The sequence below is a fragment of the Mesoplodon mirus genome, assembly GCF_964341445.2.
Source record: "Mesoplodon mirus genome assembly, chromosome: X".
In the NCBI taxonomy this organism is placed as follows: Eukaryota; Metazoa; Chordata; class Mammalia; order Artiodactyla; family Ziphiidae; genus Mesoplodon; species Mesoplodon mirus.
In genome coordinates this window covers 39,320,541-39,340,287 of record NC_138981.1, presented here as the reverse complement: position 1 = coordinate 39,340,287, position 19,747 = coordinate 39,320,541, and the positions used below count along the sequence as shown (strand labels likewise).

The following is a 19,747-nucleotide window of genomic DNA, read 5'->3' as shown; positions in this document are numbered from 1 at the left end:
TGGGGTGTAGGCGCTGGATAGATATTTGAATTTGGGGCAGAATGCGGGAGAAGCTGTCTCTGTAAATTGCCAATTGTTGTTGCACATCTTCCTGGACAGTTTTTGTTTGGTCGTTTTCTTGTAGGTGGACAACACTTCATCCACAATCCTCGTTTTCATTAAAGAGTGACAGTGGCACTAAAAGCATCAGCCGCCTAGCAAGATCTGGAGTGACAACCTCGCCGCCTCTGTTCTTGCTTTCCCATTCATTAGGACCCTTTCCCAGCCTCCTCCCCCAGCAGAAACTGGGAAAGGCTTCTCGTGGTTACAAAAGGAGGGAGCGGCCGGGCTTCCGAGCCTCTCGCCTCAGAGAACCAAGGAAGCGCGTTCGGTCGCAAGCCTTTTGTCCCCGACCCCTTCCGCGGCTTGGTCGCGGGGGTGACGACCCCGCCCCGCCCCCGCCTAAGCAGATGCCGCCCGCGTGCCTCAGCCCCCCACCCCTTCTAGATTCCCGGCGCCCGCCGGTTTGCCGTGACGTGGCCCGCGGCGCGCGCATGCGCCGCTCTGCCCGGGCTCTTTCCCTGGGCCGCCGCCTCCCGACGGGCTGGGGTGGGCGGGGCCTGTGGTTCTGGAAGTCGTGCGGCCGGAGTGGGAGGAGGGCTCGTGTGCGAGAGGAGGGTGCTCGGGGCTCGTGAGCTGGTCGGCGGCCGAGGCGGCGGAGGAGGAGCTGAAGGCGGCGGCCGCGGCTCCCGCCCGCACGGAGAGCCAGTCCCGCGAAGCCCCCTCCCACTCCCAGGCGGGCGGGCGGCGGCGGCAGAAGGAGGAGAAGGAGGAGGGAGCGTCTCTGCCGCCGCCACCTCCCTCCGCGGCGGTCTTCCCTCCATGGTCCTGCCGCGGCCCCCCCTGTAGCCCGAGCTGCCCCGCGCCGCGCCGGAGCCTGCCTCGACCGAGGGAGCGGTCGCGGCCTCGCGGCCCGCGCGGGCTGACGAGAGGAGAGCGAGGCGCCGCGCGGTCCCCGAGGATCCGCACGCCGGGCAGCGCGGCCCGAGCAGCGCGAGGAGCAGCGGGCGGGCGGGCGGCGCCGGGCCCGGGCCGCCCTCGCTCCAGCGCCCCGGCCCTGCCGCCCGCGCCGGGGCGGTCGCCCGCAGAGGAAGGCGCCGCAGTCTCCGGGCCTCGCCGCCCCGCTCGAGTGTCCTCGGCACCGAGGGCTCGCGGGTCCTGAGGGGAGGAGGCGAGCCAGGGGCCGGGCACTGAGCTCTTTGGCGCCCCCACCCCCCGTTTTCGGAGCCCTCCACGCTGCGGCCACTGTCCCCTCCGGACCATGGCCGACGACGACGTGCTGTTCGAGGATGTGTACGAGCTGTGCGAGGTGATCGGCAAGTGAGTCTCTACGCGAGGGAGCGGGAGTGTGGGAAAATGCATTTCAGTGATGCCTGGGTCCTCCCGCACCCGCACCCGCCCGGGGCCTGCCCCCTGCCCTGCCCCCCTCCTCCCTCGTCCTCTTCACCCGGGAGTATTTATAGACGTGTACCTGAACCCCCCGCGGGGTGGGTGTCTGGGGGCTTCTCGGCGATCCGTGGAGGCCGACGAGCCGAGGTTGGCCACCCCATGAGGCGTGGGGCCGGCTGAAATCTGCTGTCGGCATTTTATCTGACGGTTGCACAGGGACGTGGCAGAGCCAATTTTATAGTTGCTTCCTGGGAACAGTTGGGCTTATTGTTACCTTGCGTGTACCACAGGCCATTAACGAAAAGAGCAGCTTGCATTTCCTTTGCTTCCGTGGAGAGATAGAGAAAGAACGTCCAGGGTTTTAAATTGTGGGGTGTGTGTCTATTGTGCAGGGTATTAGATAGATGCCTTTGTGTTCACCCCATGCCCGGATTGGAGGGGGTCATTTAAGACGGGGTGCGTTCAGTTTCAGCAAATTTTTCACCTGGTGTAGACCAACGTGGAAAGAGTTGGGGGTTTCCGAATTTTTAATGCCTCGTTATGCAATGACTGTTAAATCAGTGTTCGAGGCTTCCCTCGACTGTTGTTGGGATGGTGCTTAGCGTGGTAGCGCCGTCTGCTTTGAGTCACCGGGCTGGTCCAGAATATAGAACTGACAGTCCAAATGCTCATCCTTTCATCTGTGTTGTATAATTACACCAGGGAAAAGCAGGGAATCAGATTAATCACAGTGCTGATTGAGAATTAAATCTGCAGTTCCTCATCTAATTGTCCATTTCTTAAATCTGTTTTGAATAGTTTCCTTTTCATTCTTGTCAAACAGTATTCCAAGTGCACAATCTGCTAATTTGCTTGTGAGGGAAATGCTGGCGATCTGAAGTTGATTTCCTAGTTCAGCGTGTATTCTGTGGCTTTAGAAGTTGAGGAGATAAGATTTAAGAGAAATTTTTGCTTAGTTATTAAGGATTGCTAGATAGCTACCATTGAAATATTTTGCCTCTTTTTGGAAGCGGTGCTTTATCGTCTATTTTAAGGTCCGCAGTTGGGAAATGATAGCAAGACCTTAGAGCAGTTGGCTCTATCTCTTTTAAGTTGTCTGCAGTACTGGATTTCAATTTGTTTAAGTGCTGATAACTTATTATTTTCCTTTCATGCTGAGGTATTACAGTGTCTCCTCACATGGTGAAATTGTGGGTAGAGCTTGCTACACACTTTCCTCAGACCCAGTTGATACAAGGACGTGTTACTCCTTGCCCCTATTGTTACATGACCAGCCTGTCTACTGGAAGAAGGATATCCAAATGCGCCCTGGTAAAGTGGTTGTGGAAGTGCTCTAAAGCACAGTGGTCCAAAAAATATATAATGTGAGCCCCATATGTAATTTTATATATGTAAAATTTCCTAATAGCCACATTAAAAAGATTAAAAGCAAGTGGGTGCAATTAATTTTAATAAAATATTTTCTTTTACCCAGTAGATCCAGACTATTATCACTTCAACATGTGGTCAGTATAGAAATCATTAGTGAGCTATTTTACATCGTTTCTTTCATACTCTTCAAAATCCAACGTGTATTTTACACTAACCACACATCTCAATTCTGACACTAAGCTAAACTTTCATCGTAAATACTTGTTCTGTATTTAAGTTTCATAAAATTTGCATTTGCAAAAGTAGATTCACATACCCAAGTTGTTCCAAACATACCTAAAAGTTTTCTAGTAACTGAATCAAGTATCTCTTTCTAAATTAAAATTAAATAAAATTAAAAATTCAGTTCCTCATTTGAATTAGCCACATTTCAAGTGCTCAGTAGCCACATGTGAATAGCACAGTTCTAGAGAGACAAATATGTCAAAAAAAGTCTCCTTGGTTTCTTCATTCTTGGCACCCAGTGAAGGTAAATTAGGTGTTTCCCCAAAGCCCCCAAATAATTATGTGTGTGTGTGTGCATGGGGGGAATGATGTTTGTTGTGTCTTAGCTATATTTGATTTAAATGAGCCAGCAAAGTCATAATCGGAAAATGTGAGATTAAAATGTTAATTCTGTTGTGATAACGGAAAATAGGCATCATTGAATCAATGTTAGTAACTAGTTCTGATTCCTTGAGGTCTGAAAGAATGATGATGTGACTCTCTGGATATCGAAAAGAAGTGGTCAGCATCACATTAGCACAGTCAGTATTCTGCTGACTTATAATTGATAGAATATTTTCAGGAAACGCCTCTGGTAGAACTAGATTCATCTCCTCTGTTGCTTCACAGCTGCATAAGGATGGGGAGCAAGCTAATTTTGAGGTGATAGTTCCTCTATGGCTACCTTAACTACTGTGAACATGAACTCTCATTCATATCCTACAAAATCTGACTTGGCCAGTGCCGCTTATAATATGTCATTCCGTGAAATAATGAATTCAAGGTAGCCTTTGTGGCAGAGAATGTAATGATAGTGTTCCTCACCCTGTGTAAAGGTTGAAGGTTTTCTCCGGTAAATTGTCTCAGCATATATTGATCTGGAAATTGAAATTCACTTGAGATTTTCTTGCAGCATCTCTGACAGCATGCATTTTAACTCAGAATTTGTTCAACTCTGGATTTAAACAGAAAGCCCTCACTTGTACCGAAAACCTTGTTGATTTCTATCCAGGTTCTCTGGAATTGTGATTTTTCTTTTATAACAAATTAGTATCACAAGTTGTTTTTGACCCCTAGGGCTTAACAGGTTTAAATTTTCACTGAAGTGCTTTAAAATGGATTTCACCTTTTTACCATCAGTTGACCACGCACTCACTCTCCTGCCTCACTACTTATCTACTCACTCACTCATCCATTAACTTACAGGGAATCGGGTGCCTGATCCATTATGAATATTGGGAGAATGCCATATCTTTTTTTAAAAATTTAAACTCTTTTCCCCTGTGCTTTTTATTTTTGAAAGTCTTACAAATGGTCCTTGAATGCCTATTGTTTCCATGACATTTTCCCATGTAACATCTTTCAAGAGACTGAAACAAACCTGCAATGCTGTCATTGTCCCAAAACTTCTTGCCTTAGCAAATGTAGCAATTACTGGAAAGGAAAGGTATTATGCAAATACAGGCAATCAGCTAATTTTTATGGTCGTGAGCATTTACTGTATCTTTTGCAAATTGATGGTTTTATAGGCAAGTGCATAATCAGTAATATTACATGAAGGAAATTTTAAAATGATTCATCCAAATTAAAACATAAAAATGCCTACCTTCATGGTACAGTGGTTTCTGTGAAAGAGAATAGCAAAATGTACACTTTACGCCTTGTGTAGGCTGAATATTTGCCTCAGTATTTAGTAACCTGTAACTTCTGACTTTCCTGCTTTGGTAGGACATAAACTAAAATTGGAATGATGCAGCATGACCCCTGCTCAAGGATGACATGCAAGTTTGTGAGGCATGCTGTATTTGCTTACACCTCAAGAGCACTTATCATATTTAATTACAGTTACTTATTTATGGGTCTCTCTACCTAGCTAACAGGGAGCTTCTTGAGGGCAGGGAATATATCTTACACGTCTTTCTCTTAACACAGTGCCTGCAATGTAACAGTTGCTCATTAGCTATGGAGTGAATTGAGTAGTTTTAATAAAATCTCATTAAAAGGCAAAAAGCATGTTTATCAACCTCAGAGCAATTATTGTCCCAAAAGGCTGTATTAAAGTAGTGGTTCTCCACCTGGCTGCATATTAGAATCACCAGGGGAGCTTTTAAAAAGATCAATTCAAGGGGCTTGTGTCAGAGCAATGAAGTCAGAATCTCTGGAAGTGGGTCCTGGTCATTGGTATTTTTTTTTAACGCTCTCTAAGTGATTCTCATGTGCAGCTATGATTGAGAGTCATTGGTTTAAAACTTAGGTTATGTATGTAATATTTTGGGACTGGCTTTTCAGACGCTTACGGTTTTTAAAAACTAGAATAAATGTTTTGGGGGAAGTATTGAAGCCAAAAGACCAAGACGTGGATTTTTTTTTCTCTACATTGTGTTCCTGAGCCTTATTGTATAAGAATTTTGTTTCAGCCTATGTTTGGCTTTGATTTTTTTGGGTCTTTTAAGATTCACATTGATTTATGACACTCACCTAATGCTAATATGGTGATTGTCTGATGACAATGAGAACAAGGATTGCTTCAATAACAGTTGATGATGGCTATCTACTATAATGACTTAATTTAATATTAAGAAATCTATCAGTTTAGTATGGATTGTGTTTGGACATACACTCTATTAAAAGGGTATAGTTAAGTTGCTTATATACTTTAAATCTCATACTTGCAATTCCAATAATGCTGTTTGCCAGAGAATTGAGTTAAATGCAGCCTTTATGTAAATACCAGATTAATAATATGTAAAATATATAATTTAGCATAGAGAAAAATTCAGCTTTGCTAATTTGTCCTAATTACTGTGGCTTTCACATATATTGATTTGCCCAGTGATTTGGGTTTCTAGTACCACAGTGGGGAGTGTTACGTCATGTTGGAACACCTTCCCTGCGAATTTTAGCTAGACGTGGTAGGTAAACGAGTTTTTTTTTTCTTTTTTTTGCGGTACGCGGGCCTCTCACTGCTGTGGTCTCTCCCGTTGCGGAGCACAGGCTCCAGACGCGCAGGCTCAGCGGCCATGGCTCACGGGCCGAGCCGCTCCGCGGCATGTGGGATCTTCCCGGACCGGGGCACGAACCCGTGTCCCCTGCATCGGCAGGCAGACTCTCAACCACTGCGCCACCAGGGAAGCCCCAGGTAAACGAGTTTTTAATGTTAGGAAAAGGTCAAGTGTGAGCCTGAAGTAACCAAGATTTTTCCAGAAATGAGTATATGTTCCACGAAAGAAGTGCTTGATCAGAGTGACAGTCATGTAACAAGGGAAAAGAAACACAATCACCAGCTAAAGTGCTGGTGCCCCAGGAAGATCCAAGCTGTGGGGCAGGCCTTACTGGGAGGAGGTAAGCAGTGTTGATTCCTGTTGATGGAGTTTGATTCTGGGACCACTTTGGAGGGAACTGAGCCACTCAGTTGCTTTTCTGCCTGTGCACAACCTTCTCAGAGTATCTTCACGTCCGCTTTTTACAGACTGCGTTAGGACTTGGAGTTCCTAAAGTGTGGTTTGCACGTTGTCTTCATAATGCTTCCTGTGATTCCCTTACCTTCCATGACTGACATGTTCTATAGCCTTGACACATGCAGTTCACCCCTTTCCATTTTCCCCTTGTATCTGCAACAGTTTCACCTGCCATACTGCATCTCTCTAATGTCCCTTGTGTTTTTGGATATTTCCTTTAAATTGAAAATTCTTTCAACCATCTTCAGTTACAGCTCTACTCAATAAATTAAAGAAGCAAGTGTACCTCACTTTTTGAGATTGTCCTTGAATTATTGCATTTTTGTAAATGTTTTCACATTTTAAATGTGGCAGAAGCAGTTTAAAGGAACTTTGACATAGATTGTCCACAAGTAAAAAAAAATCTTTTATAACTTAACATGCCTACTTCGTAAGGGAAGTTGCCATTTATGTCTTCTAATATTAGGCATTTTACATATGTTATCTCCTTTCATTGTTCCCATTTTACAGAAAACACTGAGATTCAGAGTGGGGTGAGTAACTTGCCCAAGATCACATGGGAATCCTACCAGTTCTAAAGTCCGTTCATTTCATGCTGCATTCTGCTGTTGATTCCAGTTGTGAAAATGCTGCAGTGAGTTTCCTTAAAATAAGGAGTATGTCTTCATTTTCAGAGTTTATTTACTGCAAAAATTTTTTTCTTGGCCGTGCCACACGGCTTGCGGGATCTTAGTTCCCTGACCAGCAATTGAACTCGGGCACCCTGCAGTGGAAGCGTGGAGTCCTAACCACTGGACTGCCGGGGAATTCCCTATTTACTGCAAATTTTAATTGTTCGACTTTCTGGTTAAATTTCTTACCTCTTCAGTAGAGGTTCCATACTACGGTTCATTTTCTCATCTATTGTGTTCTTTTTGTCTTTCTCTCTAATGAAATACCAGTGTTTGCCACCAAACTGATAAGTTTATGCATGGAAATGTAGAATCTTGACCATCCATCCGAACTATAATTTATTTTGGAACTTTCTCCACCCCTTTTACTCTCCAGCTTTTTCCTTCCAATTCCCCTACCCCAACAGACAGAATAGTTGATTTATTACTCCTAACTTGCCAAACTAGAAGTAATGAGGTTTCAGAGATAGGTGTTTGTTGGGAGTGGGGTGGGGTTGTTTCCACAGGGCAGTTATTCCTATATCCTGTGATAAAAATACTGAAATTGGGGCCTCCCTGGTGGCGCAGTGGTTGAGAGTCCACCTGCCGATGCAGGGGATACGGGTTCGTGCCCCGGTCTGGGAGGATCCCATATGCCGCGGAGCGGCTGGGCCCGTGAGCCATGGCCGCTGAGCCTGCGCGTCCGGAGCCTGTGCTCCGCAGCGGGGGGGGCCACAGCAGTGAGAGGCCCGCGTACAGCAAAAAAAAAAAAAAAAAAAAAAAAAAAATACTGAAATTGTTTTCTCTGACTCTGAAAACTGTATACTGAACCACAGCTGCTGAGTGGTGAGCGTCTCAGCTGTCTGCCAACACTGCACACCTAAGTAATCAAGTGACTGAGTTACTGCTGCAGAGCAGGTACCTAACCATAGCCACAAGCTGATGGGGTGTACAGCTCTCACATTTTTGGTTTTATTTTTTAGTTGCATCTGAGAGTGCATATTCTAAACCATCAAATATGGCATTGGATTTATACTACAGGGTTCAAGGTGGTAAAGGACCTGCTTTCCTTTCTCTCCCAGAGTCACCCATTTATCTGGGTATCCCATCTTTCAACTGAGTAAAATGTAATTACCCTGATGGCCAGTCCCTTGGTATCTGTGAGGGGATTGGTTTTAGGATCCCTCTCCCCCGCACACACTAATACCAAAATCCGTGGATGCTCAAGTCCCTTATATGTAATGGCATAGTATTTGCATGTAACTAATGCACATCCTCTCTTATACTTTAAGTCATCTCTGGATTACTTATAATACCTAATACAATGTAAATTCTATGTAAGTAGATGCCGAGAGGCAAATTCAAGTTTTGCTTTTTGGAACTTTCTGGAATTTTTTTTCGAATATTTTCAATCCACAGTTGGTTGAATATGCGAATACAGAACCCGGTGGAGGGCCGACTGTGTTATGCTATGATTGGTTATAGAGCCCAAATCAGCATAAGAGAGTCTCTCTTTGACTTTCTATACTGGGAAGATTTCGCTTCTGAAGCTAGTTTTGACTTAAAGTTCATATATGTTTTCAATTTTGAGATTTAATAATATTCCATTACTTTTAAAAATTAATTAACTAGTTTTTATAAAATTATAAAATGAATTTTTTTTTTTTTTTTTGGTGGCACATGGGCCTCCCACTGCTGTGGCCTCTCCCACTGCTGTGGCCTCTCCCGCTGCGGAGCACAGGCTCCGGACGCGCAGGCTCAGCGGCCATGGCTCACAGGCCCAGCCGCTCCACGGCACGTGGGATCCTCCCGGACCGGGGCACGAACCCGCGCTCCCTACATTGGCAGGCGGACTCTCAACCACTGCGCCACCAGGGAAGCCCCTATAAAATGAATTTTAAAATATAGATGATGCAAAGGTAAATAGTGAATCTCTCTCCTTTCTCCCACCATCCATAGCTCTGTTCTCCAGAGGTAACCATTGTCTAGTTTTTGTACAACCTTTCTGGAAGTTTTTTGTTAAAAAAAAACCTGAAATACTCATTTTACATTGAGAATAGTGTATCTGATGGCCTTTCCATATCCATCTATATATCTGTCTAACTCTGTCTCCCCTTAGCCTGCTGCCTAGTATTCCATGATATGGATTGGTACTTTGTCTTTGAATTGAGTGCAGACCATTTCTAAGTGATCATTGCTGGAAATATACGGGTGGAGTTTGGGAGAGAGGTCTGGAATGATAGTGAATATTTGGGAATCAACTGTGTGGAAGTTAAACTATGAATGAATGAGTTCTTGGGGGTTGATGGAGCTCGGGGGGGAGGTGTTGTGGTTTGGAGTATAACTCACAGAGTTAGAAGAATCGGGATAGCTGGACATCACAGAAGTCTCGAGGTTGGGCAGATCAATAATGTAAAATGCCAGCACACTGATTGAGGACCAAGAAAAGGCTTATCTATAACAGAGGCAATTTAAAGCATCTATCAAAATGAATATAATGTTTAATATTCCATCATGGTGTGACTAAAAAGCGAGATTCTGGCTTCATTTCTGTGGATGTTGGTAATATTATACTGTCTCTCTGTGAATCTGTCTCAACACCAACATATTTAGGGTTAAAAAAAAGTACATTTTTTTTCACTAGAATTGTGTTTTGCAGATTCTGATGGCTGGCTTTTAGGTAAAACCATTTGGCTTTCCTAAAATTAGGTCTTTTTGATTCCCAAGCTTGGTGCATAACTTTCAATTAAATGGATACCTTTAATGAAATACAGTAAATTTTAGATACTTTTAAGTTCTTGATATTTGTCAAACCATTGTTCTTTTATTAAATCCTTCACCTATAGGGAACTGAATTCTTCCTTGCCTCAAGGTTTCTGGTCCCAGTTGGATAATTGTAGTACTCTCCTCCCCTTTTACATCCCTCTTCCCTCCATCCCTGCCCCCGACAGCTAAATTTGTTCATTGGCTTTTTTTAGTTGTCCACATCCACTCACAATAAGAAACAATTATTTTGTCGCACTTAAGCCAGTTTCTTTGTATCTAAGTGCATATTATTTCATTTCAACTTCTTGTATTCTGTTACACATTTTCTTTTTTATTTCTTTTGATATACTTTTTTTTTTTTTTTTTTGCGTTACGCGGGCCTCTCACTGTTGTGGCCTCTCCTGCTGCGGAGCACAGGCTCTGGACGCGCAGGCTCAGCGGCCATGGCTCACGGGCCCAGCCGCTCCGCGGCATGTGGGATCTTCCCGGACCGGGGCACGAACCCGTGTCCCCTGCATCGGCAGGCGGACTCTCAACCACTGCACCACCAGGGAGGCCCTCTTTTGATATACTTCGTTTAACTTTGTTATCTTTGTTTTGAATATTTGAATCATTTACATTTAGGAATGATGATTGTGTTCTCTCTCTCTCTCTCTCTGTAGTTTAATAATATCCAAAATATACTATGTTGAATCTGTATTCGGCTTGGTACCTACTTTCCCCCAAGCATATGGGTCCACAGTGCTTTGTAGCTTGTAAGGCAGCCCCCTAAGATCTGATCTGGTAACCTTTGGGTACATTGTCACCATTTTCTCCTTATTTATAGAAGGAATGAAGATGGCTGCTTCATGAGCCATTTGCATGGATTAGTGATTGTGAAGTGCAGCATAAGTATTTTTTATTTCTAGAATGTCTCTGAGATACTCAAATTACTTTTGGCAGCTATGTAGATAAGTTTCAACAATTTCCAAATGTGCACTTTCTCAGTGCTAAACACAGGCTCTATTACATAAATAATATGGTGAAATGAACATTCTTTTCAACCATGTGTGTAAAACTGTTAGTGGTGCTAATTAACATTCATTCATTTTTTCATTTATGCATTCATTTCTAGCTGTGTGAGCCTGGGCAAGTTAGTTAACCTCTCTGAGCCTCAGTTTCTTTATATGTAAAATGGTTGTGATAGCATATACCTTGCAGGGGGCTTGTGCGGATTGAATAACATGGTATATGTAAAATGTCTAAAGGTTGTTATTTAAATTGCCATTATCATTATTATTCACCAAATACCCTAGTTCTCTGGCTTCAAGGACCCCTCGGTCCATGAGAGAATTTGACAAACAGTTAAAGCCTATTCTAACTAGACTTAAGTCCTGTTAAGGTCAGGGTCGCATCTGACTTGTTCATCTAGTATCCTCGGCATAAGTTGGCAACTGACACATAGTAAGTACTCAGTCAGGAGTTGAAGGAGAGTGTGTTAAGTGAGCAATCCAGAGACTGTGACCACCTAGTAGGAGAAGGAAGTTGGGGAAATCTTTACAGAGGAGGTAGGGCTGAATGATGTCAAGCTTCCTAGGTAACTTATTTAATCTTTTCAGGCCCGTCTCGTTTAGAAAATGGAGTAGAGGAATACAGGTAGGGAAAATAAAAGAAATCTTAAAGTTGTTGAAAATGTTCACCCTAGTTTATTTTTTAAATTGATAATCCTTATTCTTTAGAGCAGTTTTAGGTTCACAGCTCCTATTTTAGTTTCAGTGACACAGGTAACATAAAAAATTCAAACAGTAAGTATAAAGCTAAAGTTTTCAGGGACAACTTTAGGAATTTGTTGTTGTTCTCAGATCCTATGGTTTGAGTGCTCATTACGTGCTGGACATGGTGTTAAATTCTTTATATTTTTCTAATTTAACTTTGGCCACAGACCTTCCTTTTGAGGCAGTCACCCCCCTCCCCATTTTACAGATGAGAAAACTGAGGAATAAGGAGATTAGTAACTTGCCCTGGGCAAAGTGGCAATAATAGTGGCAATGTGGGGATTTGCACCTGAGTATACATGGTCTAAGTGCCTGCTCTTCGGTACTGTTACACTGCTTGTCATTTAGTATAAGCAGAGACTGGTTGTCTTTTAAGAGATATTCCTACATATAACACTCTAATATTCTGATTTTAGATGTTTTAGCAGATTAATAGAAGGCCTTGTTTTGGATAACACCTTTTTGAGATATAATTCACACACCATACAGTTCACCCGTTTAAAGTGTACAATTCAGTGGTTTTTAGTATATTCACAGGGTTGTGCATGGTGACCATAATAAATTTTTGAACATTCTCATCACCCCTGAAAGATACCCTGTATACTTTAACTCTTACTCCCCATCCTTCCCTACCCCAGGTAATGACTAATCTACTTTCTGTCTCCGCAGATGTACCTATTCCGGACATTTCATGCAAATGGAATCATACAACATGTCTTTTGTGACTGGCTTCTTTTTCTAAGCATAATATTTTCAAGGTTCATCCAGGTTGTAGATGTATCAGCACTTCATTCCTTTTTTAAGGCCCAATAATATCCTGTTGTGTGGCTAGACCACATTTGTTGATCCATTTGTCAATTGATGGGCCATTTGGGTGGTTTACACCTTTTGGCTATTATAATTAATCCTGCTATGGACATTCATGTACAAGTTTTGTTTTTATTTCTCTTGGGTTTATACTTAGGAGTGGAATTGCTGGGTCAAATGGTAACTCTCTTTGACTTTTCCAAACTGTTTTCTAAAGTGTCTGTACCATTTTACATTCCCACCAGCAGTCTATGAGGGTTAGAATGCTTTTTTAAAAAATTAATTAATTTATTTGTTTTTATTTTTGGCTGTATTGGGTCTTCGTTGCTGCTTGCAGGCTTTCTCCAGTTGTGGCAAGTGGGGGCTACTCTTTGTTGTGGTGCGTGGGTTTCCCATTGCGGTGCCTTCTCTTGTTGCGGAGCATGGGCTCTAGGTGTGAGGGCTTCAGTAGTTGTAGCTCGCGGGCTCTAGAGCGCAGGCTCCGCAGTTGTGGTGCACGGGCCTAGCTGCTCTGAAGCACGTGGGATCCTCCCGGACGAGGGTTCGAACCCGTGTCTCCTGCATTGGCAGGTGGAGTCTTAACCACTGCACCACCAGGGAAGCCCGGTTAGATGCTTTTTAATCAGGGGAGTACTGTCACAGCTTGCCTACAGAGTCTGTTCTACACACTGTGACATAAAGCAAATTTTATGGGTTGTTGGTCAACCTTTTATCTCACGGACATATTTATACTGATTTTCAACAGTTTTAGATGTTGTAGAACAAGGGTTGGCAAACTATCTGTAAACTACCAGATAGTAAATATTTTAGGCTTGACGAGCCACACATCTGTCACAGCTACTCAACTCTGCCGTTGTAGTGTGAAGACAACCATGTGAAAACAAATGTATGGCTGAGTTCCAATAAAACTTTATTTACAAAAATAGGTGGTGGGCTAGATTTGGCCCTTGGGCTGTAGTTTGCTGATCCTGTTGTAGATTAAAAATGAAACTGGAGCTGACTGTCCAGTTCCCATTCTTGTTTACCCTCAAGGTTGGGTGGTTCTTTCAGTGGTCTCAGTAACCCCATAGTAGGTAGATTGTTTCTACCAAAATATAAAGAAATTAAGACTGGTCCACCGAACTGTTTTCACTGTTAAATGGGGAAGTACTGTACATTTAGGGTTTTTTTGTTTGTTTGTTTGTTTTGTTTGTTTTTACTGCTTTTGGATTCTCTTTTTGATCCTTGGTTAAAGGGGAAGAAACCCATTAAAATTCTTCTAAGATTGTCTGACTGGAGGCAGTATAAATGTGGAGTGCCTGAAAAAAACTGTTTCCTTCATTCTTGCTTATTGCCTGTAGAATGGATGAAAGCAGAGTTGAGAACATACTAGAAATTGTCAGAAATGGAAGATTTTTTCAAAATATTAGCTTCAATAAAGTTAGGGGAAACATCACTAGCTAAATCTTCATCCCTAATTGGAAAGTTGTGATGTGCCATCTATGTATATTTTATGACTTCACCAAGAGCCCTTGCTAGAGTCATTATTTGGGATTAGGGTGTGTAGTGTAAATAAAACTTCAAATTCTGTTTTGTGTCTGAAATTCATTTCACTCGATACATTTTGTGGTAGTAAACATACACTATTTAGAGTGCTTTGTGGCTTAAAAAAACTGTCATTGCCTCTTATGCACATAGGAAAGATAGCATTCTTTGAGCTTATAGATTTACATAATTTGTTTGCAAGACTGGTCTAATTTTGCCGTGTTGAGAAAAGCTCCAAAGATTATGTTAAAAGAGGGAATTTTGTATCAGCTTTTGTCTTTGCATTTGGATATATGAAAGGTGAATTAACTGTTCATAATGTGAAATTTCAAAACTGAGACGAGGAGAATCCCAGAATATATATTTAGGAAACAGCCATATATAGGATTTATGGATATTATAGTGTTCTTTTATGTAACTTCCCCAAATTTTATTAAGGCAGCAGTGTCCAACTCTTAAACACAAGCAAAATGAGGTGGAAGGATTCTAAAGTTGTAGTCTCCGATACGATTGGGCACTGAATCCAAATTACCTACATTTACAGAACAGCATTTCATCTACTAGATCATGTTACATTGTCAAGTGGAAGAATGATCATGTTGGAATCTATTTAGACCACTTACTTTGATGAAAATACTTCTTAGGTTGGCTTCAGAGGACAGTAAAAGGCATCTCTTCCTATGATAATCTGTGGACAGTATTACTTATATTACATTATTTAGGTTAGAAGTTTTTGCTGAATTCCATCTGAGCCATTAGTTCAGAAGCAGAATGGTGAGCTTTTATTTATGTAGAATCTTTACTGGTCTTCTTAGGCTTAATATTGTCTTAACTGGATTTTTGTCCCAGCAGTAATATCTGGCATTGAATTTGAGATTATCTTTAATATTTTTTTCTTTAGTCACTTGTAAAATAGATACTTGTAAAACAAATAAGAAGGCGTTTTCACTAAGGACTTTCTTTAATTATATTTCATGTAAATTAAAAAAAATTGTTACGGGAGTATTCAGATCACAGGTTAAAGTGAGAATGTAATTATCTCACATTATAATCAACATATGTAATACTTTTAAAAGCATGCTAATAAGAATGGAAAAAAACGTCTACTGACCATACGTATTGTAGATTATATTTCTTTCCTTTTTTCTTTCTTTTTTAAAAACATTTCCCTCTTAAAATGGATGTAAAAATGACTTGTGTAAATACCTATTCAAATGAATACATTATCACTGTTGCAGAAAGAGCCTGGGAATCTGGAGAGGGAGATTCTGGGCTTGCTGCTCTACTTTTTGGATTATCTCCATTAATAGTATTTCTCCCATTGCTGAGTGTTTCTGTTGTACTGCTGGGAAGGGATCACTACACTTCCATAATCTGTGACCCACTTGCACTGAAGGTAGAGCGTGCTTTAAATTGCCACCTGATTAAAGTTCAGGCTTCTTGGTTAGACTTGCCTGGATGGCTTCAGCATTAGCCCCATGAATGCGAATATGGACTTGAAGATCTTATTAGAATGATATTTTTCCCTATGAAGACACATTCATAGACGTAGTCCTGGAAAGACATGTACAAGTTGGATTTGATTAGTGCAGTTTAAAACTTACTAGGAAAAATAGTATTTTACGGAAAAAATTTTAATTGTGACAAATCAGCATTTGGTTTGTTTTCCTCAGTTTCTTCATCTTGTAAAAGAAGGTTAGTAAAGGCTATATTATCTACCTCATTTGATCCTTATGAACATAAAATGACAAAATTCTTCAAAAGTCTTAAACTACCTTACATGTATTATTTTGAAATGAGGCACTTCTAATTAGAAGTGGGCTTTGTCAAATATTTTTTGATTTTGCAAGAGTCATTTACTGTTGTCTTTAAAACTGATTTTATTTTCTTGTTTGATTTCTAGAGCTTAATACTTCTCAAATCTTTATAGGACTTGGAACGTGTTGGGTGAAAAATGTTGAATAAAGAGATTTGAGGAAGAATTGTGTGTATTTTACTGATGGGGTAATGTTTACACTGAAGTCAAAGTGAAGAAAAAAATCCTGACTAGTGTGTTTCCCCTTGCTTTTCTTTAAATTACTTAATTTTATTTGAGCTTTGAAGTTTGGAACTTACTACAAGTGACAAATTTTTGTGGCCAATCTGGTGTGAACTTCAGCAGCTACTTAAAATGTTGAACTCCCTGTTTAGTAGTGAGGTCTACAGCAGTGGTTCTCAAAGTGTGGACCTCACCCTGACCAGCAAAAGCAGTATCACGTGGGAATTTGTTAGAAGTGCAGATTCTCAGGCCCCAGCCGTATAGATCAGAAGCTCTGGGGGTGGGGCCCAGCAATCTCCATTTTAACAGTTCTCCAAGGGATTCTGAGGCCCACTAAAGTTAGAGAACCATTGATTTAGAACTCTAGATCAGAGCTCAATAAACTATGGCCCGTGGGCCAAATCGGCCCACTAAATTTAGAGAACCATTGATTTAGAACTCTAGATCAGAGCTCAATAAACTATGGCCCGTGGGCCAAATCGGCCCACTGCCTGCTTTTGTAAATAAAGTTTTTCTGGAATACAGCCACACTCATTCATTTAAATAATGTCTGTGGGGCTTCCCTGGTGGCTCAGTGGTTGAGAGTCTGCCTGCCGATGCAGGGGACACGGGTTCGTGCCCCGGTCCGGGAAGATCCCACATGCCACGGAGCGGCTGGGCCCGTGAGCCATGGCCGCTGGGCCTGCGCGTCTGGAGCCTGTGCTCCGCAACGGGAGAGGCCACAACAGTGAGAGGCCCGTGTACCGCAAAATAATAATAATAATAATAATAATAATGTCTGTGGCTGCTTTCACACTACAAGGGCAGAGTTGAGTAGTTGTAGCAGAGACCATATGGTCTGCAAAGCCTAAAATATTTACTTTCTGGCCTTTACCACAAAAAGTTTGCTGATCCCTGCCTAAGTTGAAGCCTTAGTCGTACTGTTTTCTTGCCCATAACACTGAACTACAAATATCTGAAATCAATAGGCAAATGGCTATTTTTTTGGCCTTTACACCTGACCCTATTATTTCTATAAACCCATTGCTCTCTGATACCAAATTATTACTCAGTGACTAGAGACTTGTGAATGAAAATAATATACTACTGTGCCCTTTCCTTCTATGTTTGGTAATAGTGGTAGCCTGTTTAACAATTCTGTGATATTTCCTCACTGATTTTGCACTGGTATGTCCTTGGTTTTGCTGTACTCTAGTGTAACCTAACTTAATTATCTACTGTAGTCTTCATTTCTCCCAATTCTTGCTGCCTTTTTATTTCCCCAAGAGAAAACCCACTTTGTGACTGCTAAGTTTAGGAATTCATGGGAGCTGTTTGGTGTACTCTAAGCCACTGAAATAGCACCATCCCATCTGGAAAATTTTTATCCTTGGCCTGGAGTGCTTTAGTCACTTGTACCTCACAAGGATGTTTATGAGCACATAGATAATGAATACTGTGGGTAATCTTAGGATGTTTACTGGGTGAGTTTTCATTAGTCTTCCCATAACCAGTAATGGCTATTTCTATCCTTAGTTGGACTATCATAATGCACCCTCAGTATTCTTTTGTACTTACTCTCAGGCTTTAAGGTAATTGGTGGTCAGTGTCATATAAAATACAAGAACTGAATTTCAGTGTTGTTCTTATTGATGCACTTGGAATCTTTCTCGTTACCCACACCACCGAAGGAAGTGAAAAAAAGGGGGAGGGGCCTTCTCCCAGTCTCCATTAGTTCTTTTAGTAAGATCAGGCAAAAGTGTTTTTGCAGCTGTGACTCCCTGGTTGTACATGACTGATGTTTTAAGTCAGGAAACATGAGTTGGCTGAATGATTCTGAGCTATATTATTGGTGAGTTTCTTGGGTCCGTAATTTCTTTCAGTCAACTTGGGTTGACTACTTTGGTAGGGGATGCTGGGTAAGACATAGGAAATAGTGAGCTTGAGACTGGAAATGATTGAATTAGACCTTTCATTTAGGCTTTCCCATCAAGTTAATTCATACCTTTTGCCCTGCTTACTCATCGCGGAGGCGAGGTACAAGGAGAGAGGGTCAGGCAACGGCCAGCCCTCAGAGTGTGGCTACTTAGGTCTATTGTCAAAAGCAACCCATGTACAGGAGAACTTGAGCTTTACTGTTTTGTACAATGTAGTGTGGAAATGCAGTGTTTTAAAACCTAAATTGTTATTTATAGCGATGAATAAAATGTGAACTCTTTAAACGGGAGCAGTGTTCTGCAGCCTAATTGTCCCAGTCAGCACAATAGCCACCCACACGAATCTTCTGAACAACCTCATCATTTCTGTTTTATCTACCTGAAATAGGGGTCAGGGGTGGGTGGTGATGAAAGCTTGGGAAATCACGCCACACTTTAGGCAGGAGAAGTGCTCTGGTGACTCCGGCTGTGTTGTTCTCCCTTGGTGTGCATAAGTCTCGGACAGCCCTGCAGAGCTGAAGGTAAGCTTTAATAATTCCTTTTGTTCATTGGCAGCTGGCCGTGCTTGGGAGCTGGGTGCTACTTCCCTAGAAGCCACTGCCGTAGTTCTGCCAAATGTGTGGATTTTAAGCCATTTGAAAGGCTATAATGTTCAGACTCAGAATTTCTTAGTAGGCAGAGAGTGTCATTTAAGGGTACTTATGCTGCAGGGATAAGGTTCATTATGAAATAGACACTGCAACAAGGCCTCCATGTGACATAAACTTATTGAAGCTTGTGTACTTTTAAAACCATATATTTCTTTAATATATCTTTTAAGCTTCATTAGGTCAGGATTCACGGCTGTCATAGCCAGTGCTGTATCTCTACACCTAGGACAGCATGTTCATTATATAGTTGTTGAACCAATTCAAAGAAGGGGACGACGTAGCCGAGCACATTAGAAAAGATAAAATCTGACCCATAATGCACGAAGTCAGGAGTTCAGATTTTCATTTAGTGCTAATATTTTGCTGCTTCAAAAACCATCTAATTCTCATAATGTCCCTTTGGGATAGGTTAGCAGATATAGAATTGTACAGTATATGCTGAACATAATGATGGAATCCTGAATAACACTTAGCTTCCCTATTGAGAACTGTCAGGTCGTTGTTATAATTAAACTAGATGAAGAAAAGACATTTCTAAGGTTGAAATGGAATGGAGAATTTTATGGTGAGTAAAATTACTAATACTTGCTTACCTGATCTGTCTAAAACTGCTTCCTCATTTGTAAAATGGATACAGTAGAATCTACCTGATAGGATTGTTTTAACGACTAAATGAGACAGTGGGTATAAAGCACAGTTCCTGGCACCTTGCAAGTGCTCAATAAATATGAGTTGCTTTCATCATCAACAGTAAGTTTTGAGAGCCAGGCTCTGTGCCAAGTACATCCTCCTTCCAGGTATTGCACCAATTTCCCTTTCCTCCCTCTTTGCTGCCTCACTCCTAGTTCCATCTGGGGCATCCAGGTTGAGGTATGAAGCTGGGATTGAACTTCAGTCACCTAGGCAGTCCCTCCTGACTTTGAGCAAAGGTAAGGGACCAGATGCTAAATTCTGCCATCTGCCTAATACTCTAGCCACTGGCCAGATGTGGCTATTTAAAGTTAAATAAAATTTAAAATTCATCAATTAGACGTTTCTCCAAAGAAGATTTACAAATGGCCCATAAACATGAAAAGGTGCTCAACATTGTTAGTCATTAGGGAAATGCAAATCAAAACCAC

General features: G+C 41.9%; 1 protein-coding gene across 7 annotated transcripts in view; it reads left to right on the top strand.

Annotated features, from left to right (window-relative positions):
- The first annotated feature begins 1,201 nt into the window (after positions 1-1,201).
- The window catches only part of CASK (calcium/calmodulin dependent serine protein kinase), a 391,985-nt gene continuing 373,439 nt past the window's right edge, over positions 1,202-19,747 (top strand). For all 7 annotated transcript variants that reach the window (XM_082609734.1, XM_082609732.1, XM_082609729.1 and 4 more), the window contains exon 1: positions 1,202-1,359. In XM_082609734.1, the coding sequence (XP_082465860.1) occupies positions 1,301-1,359 (59 nt within the window). In that variant the 5' untranslated portion in view covers positions 1,202-1,300. The remainder of the gene's footprint in view (positions 1,360-19,747) is intronic.